The sequence below is a fragment of the Hemiscyllium ocellatum genome, chromosome 21, assembly GCF_020745735.1.
Source record: "Hemiscyllium ocellatum isolate sHemOce1 chromosome 21, sHemOce1.pat.X.cur, whole genome shotgun sequence".
In the NCBI taxonomy this organism is placed as follows: Eukaryota; Metazoa; Chordata; class Chondrichthyes; order Orectolobiformes; family Hemiscylliidae; genus Hemiscyllium; species Hemiscyllium ocellatum.
Genome location: NC_083421.1, coordinates 51,661,025 through 51,681,092, shown reverse-complemented (window position 1 = coordinate 51,681,092; position 20,068 = coordinate 51,661,025). Strand labels below are relative to the sequence as shown.

At 38.6% G+C, this 20,068-nt stretch overlaps 1 protein-coding gene across 3 annotated transcripts in view; it reads left to right on the top strand.

Moving 5' to 3' along the window:
* Positions 1 to 18,168, top strand: part of LOC132825875 (ras-related protein Rab-14) — a 38,543-nt gene extending 20,375 nt beyond the window's left edge. For all 3 annotated transcript variants that reach the window (XM_060841467.1, XM_060841464.1, XM_060841466.1), the window contains 7 exons: positions 764 to 820; positions 5,007 to 5,060; positions 8,234 to 8,411; positions 9,700 to 9,766; positions 11,180 to 11,267; positions 15,333 to 15,363; positions 15,856 to 18,168. In XM_060841467.1, the coding sequence (XP_060697450.1) occupies positions 769 to 820; positions 5,007 to 5,060; positions 8,234 to 8,411; positions 9,700 to 9,766; positions 11,180 to 11,267; positions 15,333 to 15,363; positions 15,856 to 16,033 (648 nt within the window). In that variant the 5' untranslated portion in view covers positions 764 to 768 and the 3' untranslated portion in view covers positions 16,034 to 18,168. The remainder of the gene's footprint in view (positions 1 to 763; positions 821 to 5,006; positions 5,061 to 8,233; positions 8,412 to 9,699; positions 9,767 to 11,179; positions 11,268 to 15,332; positions 15,364 to 15,855) is intronic.
* Positions 18,169 to 20,068: the final 1,900 nt, after the last annotated feature.

The following is a 20,068-nucleotide window of genomic DNA, read 5'->3' as shown; positions in this document are numbered from 1 at the left end:
TGTGAATTGCCAGGTTATTCTGCAGGATGATTAAGTCAGTCATGTTGCTGTGGGTTTGGGAGATGCAAAGACTAGGGTCGCATTCCTTTTTCTAAAGGAGGTTAGTGAAGCAGATATATTAATTTTGAAAAAGTAGTTTTACGCTGAAAAAAGTGTTAATGTACAATTACTGTAACCCATTAAGCCTGAAGCCAAGTGTTTCAGTATTTCGAACCAGCCAATTGAGATATGAGAGACTCATTCACAGCAGGTAGGAGTTGAATCTGGGATCTTTTGGCTCAGAGCTAGGGATACTACCACTGCACCACAAGAGCCCCATGGTCTCCTTTTTCACTCTTGCTTTTTGAGATATATTTAATTGAATTTAAAAGCCCTATCTGTTACTGTAGATTTGAAATCTGGGCAATAAAACAAACAGTACAAAACTGAAACACCACTCCCTCCTCTCCACCCCTGTCTGCCCAAAGGTACAGACTCCAATCAATACGTGTCATGGGTTAGTTTTCTCAATGGACAGGGTGGTAGAGGAATATTGAAAAATCTTCAAGGTTAAGTGTACTGCAGCTTTTGTGATGCAGTAGGTCTATATTTTACTTTGTATAGCAGAAATTTCAAAGTAGATAATGACCAGTAATTACAACTGTCCATGATATGTATCTCTGCATGTTCTGCATACATATATATAATGTAGCCTCTGCACTCTATATTTTGGATACATGTGTTTAATTTTGTCTGTTTTCCCTTTTTTTTCAAAAAAAAACAGCCAAGATGGCCACAGCACCGTACAACTACTCCTACATCTTCAAATATATTATTATTGGTGAGTTTTTGTTTTTGAACTATCGGCTTAAGTCCTACCATTAATGATCATGAAGAACCTTGATTAGCGCAAAATCAACAGGAAACATGAGGCCAAAATGTCAGTGAAGCTATTTGAGTCTAAAACATGAAATTACTGTGGATGTTCTGTTTCACATTCTTGTCACACGTTCGAGCATACATACTTGCTATTTTCCTACAATTGCAGCACTCTTAATTAAATTTTTAACTGTTTATGCAATTTGATCTTTGAAAAAGAAAGTAACAGTAGCTGTCAGTGTCTTAAGTGCTTAAAAAAATGATATGCACCTTGCATCCCAAGTTTTGTGGCTTTGCGTTGATCTAGGCTAGACCAGTTCAGCACTGAGGGATCACCTCAATTTTGGGGTGGACTATAAAAATCGGATTGTCATCATAAGATTTCAGGTGCCATTTTAAGAGGAACAGGGCAAGTTTCTCATGTCCTTCCTGACTACTTATCAACCCACGCCATCCAACACAACTTGTCATTTATTACCCTCCTTTTGTGGAGCAGATGAGCTACATAAACAAATTGCTTTGAGAAAGCATTTGCAAATGAAGCACTTTCAGGTTCAACGGATGCAACTGGAAGTTTTCAGACAAATCCTGTGCATGACATTTTGGGTTTAATCAACATAAGTCATATCTTAACTATAATGGGTAGAATTTGTGCACAACTGTGGTTTGAAAATCTAATATTCCCATAAATGAAATTGGCTTGTTTGCTCACTCTGAAGATCAGGCCAGACTGCCAGACCATAAGGTTAAATACGTTATTTGCAGCTTTTAACACCTAATTGACAATGTTATTTTCGTATTCTTCTCTAAATGGCTTTCTGACTTGGCTTAGAAATATTTCATAAATTATGGATCTGGCATTCCCTGGAAACAGCTACAAATTTTAAGGCAGTAGATATTTGGGTTTTTTGATATTCGGGTTAATGCAAGTGATATTTTTGTTTTTGTAGCTTAGTGTTGGGTTTCCCATAATTTAATGCCAATAATTCTTATTTATGCTGCTGAATTATGGCTTTTAGCCAAAGTGTCTAAATATACTGCCAGTGTTTTTACGTTTCATAGTTACTGTGGCAACAAGCCCTGAAGTGTATTATACAACTATCGAAGATGGGCAGGATGCAAGCTTTAGCGCAGAATACACATGTTCCCAAGTAATACTTTTAAATTTAATCAAGTATTGTCTTCCAGCACTTAATCATACATTCACCCCCAAAAACACCCAAGTTATATTGAAATTTTTTTTAAAAAAGCCCAGTGAATCAGAATAGGAAATATTGTTGGATTTGTTGTATTCAGTGAATTTGAGGCAAAATTGAAAAATTCTAGGATGTTTGTGGATAATAGCCCTGAGTATGATTCCGTTTTGAAACTGGTGTATAAATTTCCTAGTGTGAACTCTAATTGCAAGTCACTTTTAACCAACATAGAACGATTTAAAATTATTAAACGCCATGATGATATCAGTGGTAACATCAGAAATCCCCTAGGCTATCCTTGTAGCCCTAATTTTCCTATGGCTAATCCACTTAGCATTCACATCCCTGTGCACTGGAAATTTAGCACTGCCAGCTCACCTAACCTTCACATATGTGGACTGTGGGAGGGAAATCATGCAGACAGTGAATGCGCAAATTTCACACAGACGGTAGCCTGCGGGTGGAATCTAACCTGGGTTTCTGGTGCTGGGAGGCAGCAGTGTTAACCTGTTGAAGAGGTTTTTCATCTTGTGGGCCAAGAGCGTCACTGGTTGGCCAGCATCATTTCATTGTCCTTCCCTGGGATCTTTTTCAGAAAGCATGAAAACAGACACTTTGCTCCAACTAGTCCATTCTGACCATCTTCCCAATCTAAACTAATCCCACTTGCCTGTGTTTGGTCCATATCCCTCAAAACCTTTTCTATTCATTTATTGGTTTTTTTTTCTCATCCAAATCTCTTTTAAGCATTATCTGTACCTGCATTCACCACTTCCTCTGGCAGTTCACTCTACACGTGTGAACCACTTGTAACAAAAAAAAATGACCCCTTTTTTTTCCCCAAATTTTCTCATCTCCCTTTAAAAACGTGCCTCTTTAGTTTTGAACTCCCCCACCCTAGGGAAAAGACACTTGCTGTTCACCTTACTTATGCACCTCATGATTTTATAAACCTCAACTTCCTATGCTCCAGCCTGTCCTCCTAATTCAAGCCCTCCATTCCTGGCAGTGTTTTGGTAGTTTTCTAAACCCTCTCCAATTTAATAATATCCTTCCTATAGCAGGAACTGTGCACAGTACTCCAATATAGTCCTTGTCAGCATCCTGTAGAACCTCATGACATCCCAACCCAAAGCCCTGAGCAATGAAGGCAAACATACTGAATGGCTTAACACCCTGTATATCTGTGAAGCAAGTTTCCAAGAAATAGTAACTGAACCACTCTGTCTATGTTCTCCAACACTATCCAGAGCCCTACCATTAAGTGTAAGTCCTCCCCTTGTTTGTTTTACTAAGTCAAGTTTGTGTAATTAGTTTGGTAAGTATAAAGCTAATACTGCACTGTTTAAATATGGGATGAAGTATTCCCCACAAGTACTGTTAAGATGTAGATGTGTACTATACCTTTTGAGAGAGTGGAAGCTAGTATGGACCTGGAGAAGCAGTGTTGAATAATTTAAAAATGTAACATTTGATTATGAAACAAATAGCTGGAGTTGCATGGCTATGGTACATCACAAATGCCCCAAGATAGAGAATCCAATTGAATTTGAATTTTCATGTTTTTATGATATCAAACCAATGAGACATGTTTGTTTTGGGATATTTAAAATAGAGTAATTTGACAGTGGTATAGAGCACGAACAAAAATATGGCCTGCAGAGCTCCTCTCTGAAAGGTACCTTTTTCATATGAAATTTGAAGCAGAAGACTGAGACCCAGGAAAGTGCAGACTAAAATATCAGGGGAGAAGTGACAACTAGCTGATTTTGAAATTTAAGTTTTTTTTTTGGCTAAACTTAATCAGGGGTTTTATCAGATCCGTGTATTGTTGTCAAGCGGGAGGTAGATAAATTGATCAGACAAAGGATTGCAGTGTAGATAGTTGGTGTTTCTTGATGTTAAGGAGTGAATTGTTAACTTTTTAAAATAGTGATTTTATAGTTCTTGTAATCTGTTTAAAGTAGGAGTGAACAAGGTGAAGTGAGCTTTTCCTGTGGGTTTGGTTCAAATTAGCAGAAAGGTTTACCCTGTATCGTAACAGTACTAAAGAAATACCGTATAAAGGAAAGAGGTGCCTGTGTGGTGGAAGTTGTATTTGGAGACTGTTCACTAGGTTTTGGAGGAGGTGTGTAAATGTCACAACTGGTTAGTTTTTAGGCAATTGATGCATGACTGTAATGAGTTGACAATTAATGTTCCATTTTAACCAGTTTAGGGCGGCATGGTTGCTTAATGGTTAGCACTGCTGCCTCAGTGCCAGGGACCTGGGTTCGATTCCAATTTCTGGTGATGTCTGTCTGTGTGAAGTTTGCACGTTCTCCCAGTGTCTGTGTGGGTTTCCCCTGGGTGCTCCAGTTTCCTCCCACAATCAACCGTGTAGAGGTTAGGTGATTTGACCATGATAAATTGCCCAGTGTTCAGGAATATGTAGGCTAGGTGCATTAGTTACAGGTAAATGTAGAGCAAAAGGGTTGGGGAATGGATTCAGTTGGGTTATTCTTTGAAAGGTTGTTGTCGACTTGTGCTGAATGGCCTGTTTCCACACTGTAGGGGTTCTATGATACTTCTGAGTCTGATTAGCCAGATGACCATGCAATTTTCAAACTTGATAAAAACATCAGTGGATTTTAGCTGAACTTTGCTTTGTGGTGTAGAGAAATGCTATATTTGGATCAGACCGTTTCAACATTGATTGTTATTTGTGAATTTAATGCTTAAAACTTGAAATAAATATTGTAACCTCTGACTTTTTGGCTGAATCTTTACACTATATCTTTCAAGGAATTAATGTTGATGACTTTGGAATAAAAGCCAAAAGCTGGGATTTCAAGTAAGCATGATTTGGCTAGATTGTGAGCAAAAGGAGTATGAAATGAGGTGTTAAATACACTTTTTTGTAAATGTGGATTTAATTCTTTGTGAATGATCTTTGACTTCTTTTTACAATAGGTGACATGGGAGTAGGGAAGTCATGTTTACTTCATCAATTTACAGAAAAGAAATGTAAGTAAATGCTGTGAATATGGAGGAATGATTCAGAGTATAAACTCTGGCTCATGCTAGTACCCAACTCCAAGTTTTCAATTGAAATGTGGCTTGTGTTCTTTTTTGTTTCCTGATTTTTTTTTTAAAGGCATAACTATAAGGTAGCACAGTTAGTCAATAACGCAAAGCTCCTATTGAGTGGGAGATTCTCTAATATATGCTGTTGTCAATGTTTTGTCTGCATGGGCAGGGTGGGAAGTTTTGCAATATTTCCCTCATAACTGAGGGAAAAGCTCTTACATTTATACCAGTGCATACAGGCATGTTCACAATGGCACAGTGGGTCCATGTTAAATTTTTGTAACTGCATCCCATTCTTTGCAAATGCTCATTCCATGTGCTGAATTGCATTCGTTGAACTCTTGTAGCAGCATCAGATTGTAATGATTAGCAAAGTGTATATTTTTGAACCAAATATTCTGAAGGCCTTTAAACCAGAGTCCAAGAGATGATCTGTCAACTGATTATTTCGCTCACAGTTCTCATTTCTACAATTTGCATTCATGATTCCAGTCACTCCTCTACTTCCCCGCATCATTGAATTAAAAAGCAAATAATTTTGAAGTTGAAAACAATTTTTGTCAAGATTGCTATTCTCAAGTGTCTTTTCCATGTAAATTTTCCTTTCATCTTTGAAAAATAAGAGAATTTCTTAACACCTTAACTACAAATTGAGTTATATTTTGAGGGGCAACTATGATAACATGATGTCACATGATTTTATTAGCTAGCTGCATTACAGTTAATATGAACAAATGGATGTTTAGTCCAAATGACACATGAGCCTAGAAAGCCATCTAAGCTGTCATGACTGTTGCCAATTAAAGGAGAAAAATTGAACTAAGAAGTCCATTTTTATTTCCGGTGTAATTCCATCCCATTTTGTCTCTGAGTGACTTGGAGTTAATCTGTTACTAAGACCTCTGACGGTGCCACAGTCAGTTGGCTGCTTAATCATCTTTTGTCTGTCTCCTTCCATCCTTCCCAAAGTGGGAATGCTTTTTAACTCCACCCAGCACCTCTTTCAGACAGAATTCATCATATTTGATTGACCTGTAATTTACTGCTCTAATTTGATTCACCAGAGCTCTTTTTTGTATTAAGCAATTGTGTTTTCAAATATCTGACTCTATATTTATTTAAAATTTAATAGGCTGTTATTTTAACTCACTATTGAAAACCATTTATAAGTTTTTTTTCTAAGAGGAGGCAACGCCCTTGTGCTATTGTCACTGAGCTATTAATCTGGGGACCTGGGTTTGAACCTCTCCATGGCAGATGGTAGAATTTGAATTCAATAAATAAGCTTGGAATTAAGGGTCTAATGATGACCATAAATAGTCCCTACAGGGTGGAAATGGACCTTCGGCCCATCAAGTCCACACTGACCCTTTAAAGAATAGCCCACCCAGACCCATTCCCTTACCCTACTACTCTACATTTTCCCCTGACTAATGCATCTAACCTACGTGTCCCTGAGCATTCTGGGCAACTTAGCATGACCAATCCACTACCCTGCACATGTTTGGACTTTGGGAGGAAACCAGAGCACCCAGGGGAAACACATGCAGACACGGGGCACCTGTGCAAACTCTGCACAGACAGTAACCTGAGGCTGCAATAAGGTCCTTGGTGCTGTGAGGCAGCAGTGCTAACCACTGAGCCACCATAAACAACAAACCTTCAATGTAAGGGGCAGGCACTGCAGGGATTTGACATCAGGATCTCCTAATTGAGGTGGAGCTTTAACCATCTAAGCCATGGCACCACACATTGATTGTTGGAGGAAATAACCTATCTGGTTCACTAATACCCTTTTTAGAGAAGGAAGTTGCTGTCCTTCTGTCATCCGGACTACATGTGACACCAGACCCAGGCCAGTGTGGTTGATTCTTAACTGCCGTCTGGGATAAGCAATAAATGCTGGCTTCCTGACATTGGCATCATCTCATGAAATGTGTTGTAAAAAGGGGTAGAAGCAGGACTGCACACTAGGTGCTTGGAGGGGTCAGTGTTGTTGCTGTGATTTACTCCAGTTACTTGAAGTGTCTTAGAAATGGGTTGGTTGCAAAAGAAGGTAGAGGAGCAGAACTCTGGAAACAATTTTTTTCTGATGTGCATGTGCAATTATTTTCTGTGATCAATAACTCATTACCAATGAATTTCTAATTTAAAGTAGACTAATTTGGCATGAATGTTAATTTCACTACTTTTATGCAGTAAAATACTGTGGCTCAGTGGTTAGTGCTGCTGCCTCAGTGCCTGGGACCTGGGTTCGATTTCCCCCCCTCGGGCAATTTGCTAACTCCGTACAGACACTCTCTCCTTGTCTGTGGGTTTCTTCCGGGTGTTCCAGTTCCCTCGCATAATGCAAACATGTGCAGGTTAGGTGAATTGGCCATCCTAAATTGCTCATAGGTGTATTAGTCAGGGGTAAATATAGGGTAGGGGAATGGGTCTGGATGGTTTACTCTTCAGAGGGTCGTTGTAGATTTGTTGGGCCAATTGTCATTAGATTAGATTCCCAGTAGAATTGTGTAAAATGTAATTGGATAATGATTCATTTTACAATGTTGATAACGAAGTGCCTCCTAAGCACTTCTGAAGTTTTTCTTTCTTTTTTTTATTTCATTTTTGACCATTACCTGGGCTGCTGTCTTGTCTAACTGTTGTTTTCAGCTGACTTAGTGTAAATATGATGCGGCATTCCCGTCTCTTGATCTTTTTACTTTTCTCCTACTTCCAAGTAGGTGCATTGTTATGACTACTAAAATCAAGAAGCAAAACTAACTGAAAACATTGTAGAATGCTGTTTCTTAAAAATTCCTATGAATTCAAATTTTTGGAAAAGATTACTGTACCTTGTTCAAACTCAGACTTTTCATAGCTCTAGTTAATTAGATATCTGTGGAACACTTGTAGAAAATTTAATGTGTTCTTAAGAATCAGCATATGCACACCAAGACCGGAATGTCGCAGCTTTGAGGCAAAGCTGGCTGAAGTTCCTTTGTGAATTTTAAAGGTTTGAAATTCAAGTTTGTTTTTGGTATTCCAAGGTTCTTGTAAGGTGGATATTCTTTGCCTAAATGTAATTTTCATTTTAAGTTTGTTTTTCCCCCCCAATTTTATAGTTATGGCTGATTGTCCCCACACAATTGGGGTAGAATTTGGAACCCGAATAATTGAAGTTAGTGGTCAGAAGATCAAACTTCAGATCTGGGACACAGCTGGCCAAGAAAGGTTTAGAGCTGTTACGCGAAGCTACTATAGAGGTGCTGCTGGAGCTCTCATGGTTTATGATATTACCAGGTAATTATACAAGATCATTCTTGATATTCTGTTTTGGAGTATTGTTGGGGAGTAAATGGTAGTTACAAAACACAACCAGAATTTTAATGCTGAACATAATAGCTTGCTGTAGGTAAAATTGTAATTGCTTTTGCTTGATCAGGATTCTGATATATTTGATATGCCAGTCTTTTTGATGACCTGGCTTCCTGCAGTGTCAATTTTCTGGGAGAAAGTGAGGACTGCAGATGTTGGAGATCAGAGCTGAAAAATGTGTAGCTGGAAAACTGCAGCAGGTCAGGTAGCATCCAAGGAGCAGGAGGATCGACGTTTTGGGCATAAGCTCCTTGGATGCTGCCTGACCTGCTGTGCTTTTCCAGCAACACATTTTTCAGTGTCAATTTTCTGTGCCACTTCACTATCTTGATGCTTGATCATTTGCTTGCGATGTTAGAATTTACATGTTTCTCTACCATTTGTTTTTTTTTTGAAGTGCAATGAAAGCAAATGAAATGTTGACCTTGCAAGGTCAACAAAGTATAACAGTAGAGAATTTTTGCCACTGCTACACAGGGCTTTGAGAGCACATCTAGACAGGTTAGCACTTTACTTGAGGAGGGATGTTCTTCATTTGGAGGTTGTTCAGAGAACATGCCCAAGACTGTTTTCTGAGACAAGGGAGTTCCCCTGCAAGGACAGCTTGAGCAGGTCAGGCCTATCCTGAGTTTAGTAGGATGTGATTTAATGGAAGCATGTGAGATACTGCTTGACAGCAGATGCTTAGTGGATGCTTTTCTATCCTGGATAACCTTGAACTAGGGGTAACAATTTAAATTCAAGGGCCTACAAATTTAAGCCAGGTGTGAAATTTCTTCTGAATCCTCTTCCCTGGTGAGCAGTGGAAGACTGGTTATTGATTGTTCAAGGCTGAGTTAGGTTTTTGGCAAGTCTAAGTAAAGTGAAGTAAAGCCCCATCAGGTCAGCCTTTATCTTATTGATTGCAGTAGGCTCAGGGAATGTAATGGCCTACTCTTATTACTTATGTTCATAGCTCAGTGGACACAGGAGTGATGGAGAAATGTGTTTGGATAAGTTGAGACATGGGCAGTTTTTTTTATTTCTAAAATATCGTCCTTATGAATGAAATATGGGAGGTCAACTTCTCTCAAGTTTCTGCCTATAGTAAATTACCACCTCTTATTGGACAGGCAAGCTTTTTTAAGTACACCTTTTCTTAAGCAGCATGTGCTGATTAATTGAATAATACTTTTTTGTATTAATTATAATATCTTGCAACTTTCTTTTCTAGGAGAAGTACTTATAACCATCTTAGCAGCTGGCTTACAGATGCAAGAAACCTAACGAATCCAAATACTGTAAGTTAAATGGCTTGAAAGTTATGCATCATCTGGTTTTCAAGTATTCTTACCCCCCCCCCCCCCCCCCCCCCCCCCCCCCCCCCGTTACCCCAACATACACAAGTAGTTTCAATTTGCTGTGCACAGCCTGACTCTCCAGTTAGGAATGTATTCATATGATCTGAAATCTCTTCTAATCATTGTTATTGTCTTGAGTTGACACATTCTAGGTTGCTGGTAATATTCAGTGCTAATACTGGTGTGGAGGCTTTCACTTTTTTTTCTTTGGAAGGAGGAAAATGTGAAAACCTTGTCCACTTAATATAAAACCAGTAATTTTAGTTTGTTAGTTGACGTGCAGAAAACAAGAACTACAGATAATTTGTACAATGTACTCGGCTATTTACACTGATGCAAAGTGCAGATGATGGAAATTTGAAATAACAACTGGAGAAACGCAGCAGGTATGGCAGCATTTCCTGAACAAATGGTTATCCATTCAAGTCCCTCTTTCCTTTTTGGAAGAGAAGAGAGATGGAAAGGGGATTGTTTTTCTTAGAAAAGAGGAGGAACAAGTGGAACAAAGAATAGTCGGAAGACTAGAGGTCATGGTGTCACCAGAGCAGCATGCAAAGTGAATGGTATTAATTGCTGAGAATGGGGGGGGATTTTGATTGTGGGAAGAAGGTGGATGTGAACTTTAGAGTTGGGAACTGAAAGCTTTTCGGAGCAGATGAGGTCAGTGACTCTTAGAAACAGCAGCTTGATCTTCATTGGTTGGGACATCATCTAGGAGGAGATGGAAGTAGTGTGAGAATTGGTGCTCCACCTACAAAGTCAGTTTTGCTTGAATGACCTAACACCTACCCTGGGCCCCAGTCTCCTCTTGACAACCATTAATGCACACTTTGCCTTTTGTTCAGTGACACCTGGGGCAATTACTTATTCTATCCCAATCCCATTGACAAAATTAATGAATTGTCAACCAGCCAAGTACCAAAACAACTCTTATGTACATCGCAATATTTCTTAAAATTGCAATGTGTAGAAGTATTGAAAGCTAGATTGTAGGGTTAACACCATTCTAGCAGTAGATCCTCTGTGCTTACCATCTCTAACCCAAATGCATACCGTAAACTGGAAAACAATACAATCTCTGATTTTTATAAACTTTGCAGGTTAATTTTACCTATCATGTTCACTGGCAGTAGCAACATTAGGTATCTTGTGTAAATTTTATACCAGATTAAAGCTAAGTTTTTGTTCTGGTTTTGACTAACCAGAATGGTCTATGTTCAGATTCCGTTATCTGTACCAAGGCAAACTTTAAATCGACGGGTTGTGCAGCATTCAAACCAGCTTGTACAGTTCAAAATGAACTTGGGGAAAATTGGTATTCAGGAATATGTACCTTTTGTTTTGTTTGATCAGGTGATTATCCTAATAGGAAATAAAGCAGACCTTGAAGCTCAACGAGATGTAACATACGAAGAGGCCAAGCAGTTTGCTGAAGAAAATGGTAAGTTTAAGCCTGAAGAAAATATTGTTACATGCTGATTTTCGTGTTTGAAAAACAGTTGATATGGTGTTTTCATACAAACATCTTCAAGTTTAGTTTTATGATCCAAATAATTGTTTTGTGGGCACGAGGAATGAAATATGAGCTGCTAATGCATTGATCCATGCACCCTTACCTTTTGCAGAGGAAGGGCTCCAACAAAGTATTTTCTGGTTTAAGTGGAACTGTGAATGATTGGGAGTCTGATTGTGATCTACAGTGCTCATCAATGATGTCATACAAAATGCTGTACAGTGTTTCCTTTCAAATGCCTTTGCCTAACTATTAGGAGAAAATGGTGACTGCATATGCTAGAGATCACAGTAGAAAATGTGGTGTCAGAAAAGCACAGCAGGTCATCGAGCAAGACAATCGACATTTCAGATAAGTCCTTCATCAGAAATGGCAATTCTCCTGCTCCTCAGATGCTACCTGACCCTGCTGTGCTTTTTTAATACCACACTCTCTCGACTTTGACAAATACCAAACAATAGTTAGACAGATTTAAGCACTCATAACAATTTTCTTATTCCCCTTGGCCCATTTGATGTATTTCATGCTTTGTCTTTTTCAGATGTTGCCTTTAAAATGGTCTCCTTTCTATCCACGTACATTTGTAGTGTAAGATTTTATAATGATTACATTTGTACGGTACAGGGAGATGACCTTCATGCTAATATTAAATACCTAGAATCTGTTTGAATGCAACTAAAACTGCAACAGACCCAAAATATTGGGTTTTTGTAGAGTTCAAAACAGCCATAATGTAAATCACAGTACAAATCAAAGATAAGTGCATGTAACTCAAAGTTTACCCAGTCTGTTTGTTTGAATTTCCCATCCCATGATGACCTTAATGAGCAGACATGATCTGGAGAATGAATTGTTGGAATATGATAGGTGGTTATCTAAGGCGTTATGGTGAGCTAATGAGAGAATGGGCTAATTTAAATCTCATTGTGCAATGTGAAAGAGCTAACATATGTAGAATTCCATCATATTTTGAAGTAATATAGTTCATTAAGAAATTAGAATCATTAGTCTAAACAACCTGGATTGGGAGACTACATTTTAAGGTGTGATGGGCAAAGGCTAATTTTTTTTTTTAAAACTGACACTGTTTTCAGCAAGACCTTTTTTATGGGAAGCTAGGGAAGAAATTCCTGGACCCCTTAGATATTTGTATCATTGACAGCTATGAGCAAGATGCAGGAAAAGTGGAGAGTGGCTGATGTAATGCTATTATTTAAGGAGGGTGGTGAGGAAAGGCTAGAGAATTTATAGACTGGTGTGCCTGACATCAGTGATAGGTAAATTGTTGGAGGGTAGTTTGAGAGACAGGATCCAATATATTTGGAAAGTCATGGACTGATTATGGATAGTCAACGTGGCTTTGCATGGGAATAATGTCTCCAACTCGATTGACTTTTTGTTTTGAAGAGTGACAAAGAAGATTGAAGGCAAAGCAGTAGACATTGCCAGTATACACTTCAGCAAGGTGTTCAACAAGGTTTCACATGGTACACTGGTTAGCAAAGTCAGATCACATGGAATTCAGGGAAGGTCTAGCCAATTGGGTACAAAATTGGCTTGATTGTAGAAGACAGTGTGATGGCAGAGGTTTGTTTTCTGGACTGGAGGCCTGTGACCAGTGTAGTGCTATAAGGATCAGTGCTGGGTTCATTGCTTTTTGTCACTTGTATTCACGTCCAAATCATTTATGTAGGGATGGTTAGTTTGTTTGCAAGTGATACTGAAAATAGATGCAATTTAAATTGCATAATGAAGTGAAAGTGGTTTGGTAACTTTGGAATTTAAGATGATTTTATAATTGGGTGAAATTGCTTCGAGCAACAATATGGTTACTGTAGTTTAAATCTAATATCGCAATTATAGAGTCATAAAGATGTACAGCACAGAAACAGACCCTTCAGTCTAACTTGGCCATGCAGACCAGGTATCCTAACCCAATTTTTAGTCCCACCTGCCAGCACCCCACCACCACCTCCCTCTTCATTTATTGTACAAGTGTGAAAAGTGCATTGGGTCACTATATATTGTGGTGAAGTAATGAATTGAGTTAAACATTGATTGCATTTTTTTTAAAAACCGAACAGAATCCTTAGTGTGGAAACAGCCCAGCAAGTTCACACTGACCCTCTGAAGAGTAACCTAGCCAGACCCATTCCTGTACCCTATTGCTTTACATTTGCCTCTGACTAATCTACCCAACTCCCACATCCCTGAACACTGGCCAATTCACCAAACCTTCACATCTTTGGATTGTGGGAGCACCTGGAGGAAACCCATGCAGACACTGTACAGACTTCACATGGTTGCTTGAGGCTAGAATCTGACTTGTGTCTCTGGCACTGTAGGCAGTAGTGCTAACCACTGAACAACCATGCAGTGCACTGTTTTGTATAGTGAATTTTAAAGTCTTGCTATAAATACTCTTGTTAAAATATTTTTGTCCATTGGGCACTGCTTAATTGAATAACCAAAAATGTCTAGGAAATCTTTTATTAGTTTACTAAATTGGTTATGAATTGCTGTTTAAACACAACAATCCATGGGTAAAAACCTAGGTTCCCTGCTGTTTTCTAGCATTTGATCACATATCAAGATTAGGTTATAATTTAATCCAAATCATTAAAGAAATTTAGTGTGGAGTATATGCTGTGGATAGAATGTTTAGTAAAATTTTCCACAGTATTGAGCAGTGTAAAGAATGTGTAGTGACCACCTTAGTGGAAATCCGTTTGGTATTTACTGACTGGAGGCTGTTGGGGTGCTTTGTATGTACTAGAACTTTGCTTGAGTAATCGAAAACTGGTCTTTGTCTTCAACTTCAAGTAGTTATCAGTTTGTTTAAATGCATTTACCAGTCTTAACCATTCCCTATACGAAAAACTTTTGCATTTTTCAAATCCATATGAACTGTATGCATAATAAGGGCATTTAATTCAACTTCTGTAGTAAGGAATTTTGCAGATTGATGTCCCTCTGCAAGGAAAAACTTCCTACTCTTCTGTTTTAATGGGCAAACCATTAGTTCTGAGATTACTCTGGTCTCACCAGGATCAAAAAGGGCACTAACCCCTCTGCATCTAGCCTGTCAAACCTCCTTTCCTCAGATCAAATGCCTTAAACCCCATCTACACTGTTGGAGGCATGATAAATGGCAAATACAAATTTAATAACTAATGTTCATGTGTATCAGCCTTTCAAATGTTTTTAGATCCCCACTTCATGTCATCACCTAATAAAAATTTAGATCTCTACTGAAGTCTTCATATAAAATAGGATATCAACATGCAGTGGTCTTTTGTGGTTCCCCTATTTCTAATCTTTCTCCAACACAAACAGCATCCATCTTATTCTAATGTATATTCTTCCATGGGATGTGAGCATCCCTGACCAGGCCAACATTTCATAGTTCTTGATCAGCTTGTGTGAATTACCTTTTTGAAGCACAATCTGTAGTACAGATATGCTTAGTAGTTAAGAGAATTATATTGACCGTGTGTATGACTGTTTGACTATATATTGCTGAGTTAAATATTTTGTGGGTGGGGAGAAAAGCTGTTATCAAGGGAGAAGGGCCACCATTTTACTCGTTCAGCTTTGTAGTGTTTACAATATGTAGTGTTGTTCTATTGTGGTTTTGTGCTGCACAAAAAATTACAACCCAAATTGGGAGTCAAATCTACATGTCATTCTTGTAATGCACTAAAAATGTGAAGCTCCTATTTTTGTATTGTGCCCTATTTCCCTCTTTCTGACATGCCCAGTTACCCTCCCCACATAGGAAACTGCTCACAAAGCCATCAGATTTGGTAATGGATAGTATTGCATAATATGTAACTGGAATTGTTTCTTGAACTTGACGGTAAATCTGGATCTGTGAGGTATTTGTTGACTTGATCTATGGTCATTTCAAGCATCTGGATTCTGCTTTTGTATCTTCCTGTCTAATGGGGAAAATTTCTGAGCTTCTAATTATTTTATTTTATTTTGCTACAGGTCTGCTTTTCCTTGAAGCAAGTGCAAAAACGTAAGTGTGCTGCTTCATGTGCATCACCTGGATGAGCTTAGTTCCAGGGTCTGTGAATAATTCCACTTGAAATTCTTAATTACTGTAAGCTATAAACTCTTGTGAAGTCTTGTCATTTTTCCTGCTGCTATTTTATAGTGTGTCCAAGATGTTAATGTTTTGAAGCATATATATCTTTTGGGACTTCATGAACTAAATCTATATTGATCTGTATATTTCTCTAATATGACCTCTTGATTCTGTTCTATTCCCTCTTAAGAAAATTTCTGCACATTTATAGGCAGGGTTTTCATGTTCTTGATAACCTTGTCATTGTTACACATTTGGCCTGGTTTTATGAAATCGCTAAGTTACTGAGTGGCTCTGTACTCTGAAAGTTTTTAGAGATTGGATAGTGTGTGGATCTGTCCAGATAGCATTTCACATGAGACAATAATTCATTTTAATTTTGAATATTTTATTTATTATAAAGAAATACTATTCTATTTTTAGAGGTGAGAATGTTGAGGATGCTTTCCTGGAAGCTGCCAAGAAAATCTACCAGAACATCCAGGATGGCAGTCTGGATCTCAATGCTGCTGAATCTGGAGTACAGCATAAACCCTCTGCTCCTCAGGGTGGTCGACTAATCAGCGAACCCCAACCCCAGAGAGAAGGCTGCGGCTGCTAGTGATGTTCAGCCAGCCAACCTCTTGATCTTTTCACATCTTTCTCTTGTGTCTTTGTCAAAGCAGTATTTCTAGCTGCCTCCTCGTCTGCCGATAATCTGACAGGATAAATTTTGCTGCTGTGACAACAGTTTAACACGATGATAAATGGCTCTTTGCTAAACCACTGTAGATGTTTATCAGGTTACAAGGAAATGAGTAGAGTAATAAAACCTCTCCTGCATGGAATTTAGAATTGAAATATTTTCTTACTTGTTCTTGTGGTAGTTCCTCCTCATCCCCCGATCTGTGATCTGACTTCAGTGCCCCTGTCAGCTAAACTCCATGCTGACATTGTCTAATTTAATTCCCTCCCTCACACAGGGGCTACAGGCATAACATTGCTGTTCATTCAAAAGTAAAGTGTACAGTTTAAAAACCCTCCTGTTCTGCCATACAACTGTTGTCTATGCTGTTCAAAGTTAATGATAGGTTCTTTGACTGTGAACCGACATCCAACTCAAACCAGAAAGGGTGTCTGTAACGTATAGAGTGTGCTTGTTGCTGTTCATAAGATCCCCACCCAGTTACGTGTTTTCATGGGGTTCTAATTCCAGCTCTGTCTTAACCTTGCACAGGGGAATGGCTATTACTCATCTTTCCCTCAAGACGCAAACTAAGGCTTTAGTGTGCTTTTTGTCATTTTATTCTTTACATTTATTAACATCATACGTAAATATGTATAAAATTTGAAGGAACTGAACTAACATTTAAATACATCTGTGTATATGATTTTAATGAAGAAACAAATTGATCACTGGCACTAAAAGTACCAGTTTGTACAGAACAATCTAAGAGACCATGTTGCCCATTAAGCACAGAATGGATAAAATCACATTTTAAAAAACCAAGCAAGCAGTACTTTAACACTATATTTGAGTTTCATATTCTCTTGTCTTGTTCCATCATTGCACTGTGGAAAATCTCTACCGCTAATAATCCTGTTGATGTGCAATCGACCATGTAATGTTCTCTATAGATGTCTTGCATTTATGGCTGTATTTACTGCCTTACATCGTTCAAGAAAAAACTGGGTGAATGAATGCAAACCTGTGCTTTTAACTCAATTCAATACATGTAGGTGCAATTGTCCTTAATGAACTGGATAGCCAAATTCTATTCAAAAAGCAGACTTTAAGGGAGATTTATTTTTAAAAAAAAATTGTTCACTGTATTAAACACTTGGGGTAGGGTGATTCTGATTTCACTTTCAAGTAATGAAAGTAGCTTAAATATCAAATGGTGATTCAGCACGTTTTTACCTTGGGTAGTGTAATTGTGGTTAATGCTAATTAATGATCTGCATTTTCAGTTGTGTATAAAATGGGTCTGTACTGTTTAAGCACTATTTCTACCAAGAAATCAATGTTCCTAAAACATTGACACGAGCAGTTAAAACTTCTCTCCCTTATAGGAAAATGGGATCCTGTACAGAAATGCTGTGGCAAGGCCAAAACTGGAATCTGCAATATATTGAAAATTTTGTCAATTTGTACACTGTCCCTTCTTTGTAGTGTCACTATTAATTTTAAAAGTGCAAGGCTTTTTGTTGATTTTACGTGGGGAATATTGTCAAAGGCAATATGGTTAGGGAGTTTCCTGTCTTGATTAATGTTAAGCCTTTGCTTTACTGAGTTGTTGCCCAGGGACCATGGCCTGCAGGTACAACATGCAGGAATTTGACAGTGTTTCATTCTAAATTTGTGAAAGTTTTGCTTTAGTTATTAGATGGTATGAGATCTGAACTACTCCTGAACAGCTTACAGTAGGACTTGTTTATATCTGTGACAAATTACTTTGAACTGCTGTATCTTTCATTTGATGGAACAAATGCTATTAATCTGAATATTTGTAAATAAAGTACCTGTATCTAGTTAATTTGTCCTTGTACTCTTTTTAAGAATGTAATTACATATGATCATCCTGCCTCTAAGCAGTTGTTAATTGGCATTCCTCAATGTGGCAGATAAGGAGCTAGATGTGTGCAGTGCCCTGGCAATGCAATGTATACTTTGAAAATAAACAGTTCATGCCAGGTTTTTGTAGCCAAATGGCACTGAACTTGGGATTTGTGGAATAAATTATGGAAGTTGGCAAACCTTCCTGAGTTGCCTTACTTTATTTTTTCTTTTTCTTTTACAAATGTCAGCTTGGGCACATTTCACATGCAGGTACAGCAGGTAGTGAGGAAGACTAATAATGTGCTGGCCTTCATAACAAGAGGGATTGAGTATAGAAGCAAAGTGGTTCTTCTGCAGCTGTACAGGGCCCTGGTGAGACCACACCTGGAGTACTGTGTGCAGTTCTGGTCTCCACATTTTGAGGAAAGACATTCTGGCTGTTGAGGGAATGCAGCATAGGTTCACCAGGTCAGTTCCCGGAATGGCGGGACTACCTTGCACTGAAAGACTTGAGCAACTGGGCTTGTATACCCTTGAGTTTAGAAGACTGAAATGGGATCTGATTGAGACATATAAGATTATTAAAGGATTGGACACTGGAGGCAGGAAACATGTTTCTGCTGATGGGTCAGTGCTGAACCAGAGGGGACAGATTAAAAATACAGGGTAGACCATTTAGAACAGATGAGGAGAAAATTCACCCAGAGAGTGGTGGCGGTGTGGCATCTTCTGTCCCAGAAGGCAGTGGAGGCCCAGTCTCTGGATCATTTAAAGAGTTTGGATAGTGGAATCAAGGGTTATGGAGATAAGGCAGGAACAGGATATTGATGGAGGATGATCAGCCATGATCATATTGAATGGTGGTGCAGGCTCCAAGGGCAGAATGGCCTAGTCCTGCACCTATTGTCTATTTATTACATGTTGTGCAACAGTAACAGATTGGAGCGAGTTAGAATGCAGACTTGAATATTCATCAGTTTGGTCTAATTCTTGTATCTAACATTAACTTCCTGTAAGACTTGGTTCAGAAGCTTAAACACTGCATTTATAGTATTTTTAAATTTTAGCATTCTGTTAGTGTCTACAAACATAAATGCATTCCAGTGCTTCCCTTTTATAATAGAAATGATATTATAAAAGGTAAAATGCCAATAATAGGTATTTTTGACCAGGAGTAAAAAATGAGGTCTGCAGATGCTGGAGATCACAGCTGCAAATGTGTTGCTGGTCAAAGCACAGCAGGTTAGGCAGCATCTCAGGAATAGAGAATTCAACGTTTCGAGCATAAGCCCTTCATCAGGAATACCATTTTTGACCAGGAGTTAACCTTGTGCTATTTCATTTCTGATCTATTCTTGGTTAATTATCAGAGGTTTGGTTTTATCTTCTCAGCTTAGTGATTTTTGGGAGCTCCTGGTTCATTATTTCCATTTTGATTGTCCTCTCAAACTAAAATTGTTGCATAACAGATTTTCCATATTCCTGGGCTGGTTGTAAGCTGTTCCTCCTTTTTACATAGGCTCTGTCCTCTTCCAAGTGGTTGTCATTCTTGACTGAATTGTGTACTCTAACTCTTCCCTCTCCTCTCCCATTCTCTACTTATCAGCTTGTTCAGTTGAGACTGCTGGGACAATGCAATGCTCAAGTCAAAAAATCCTTGGCTGCCTTGTGAATTTCACAGTCTGATAACAGTACAAATTTCTTGTAAGATGATCAATGTGTTCTTTGTACTCCTGTGTTTCTCTCCTCCACCCCCCCCCCCCCCCCCCCCCCAACCCCACTTGGAAGCTATTAACTTGTAACACTCATGGTGAGGGATGTAGATGCGTGGGTGTGGATCCCTTAAGAACACTGGCTTGTAAGTGTTTAGGTCACAGTTTGGAGATGTAGGTTGGGAGACAGGACCCTCACGCCCTTAATCTGTGCCCTTTTTATACTGCATCATCTTATCTACTCTGTCCAGCCCCCTCATGATTTTGAAGATTTATGTTAAATCCTTTTTTCTTCTCTCAAATGAAACTATTCTAACCTCTCCAAATATCATCTCAACCAAACTTTTTCACTCCTGGAATTCAAATCTATTCTGCATTGGGGTGC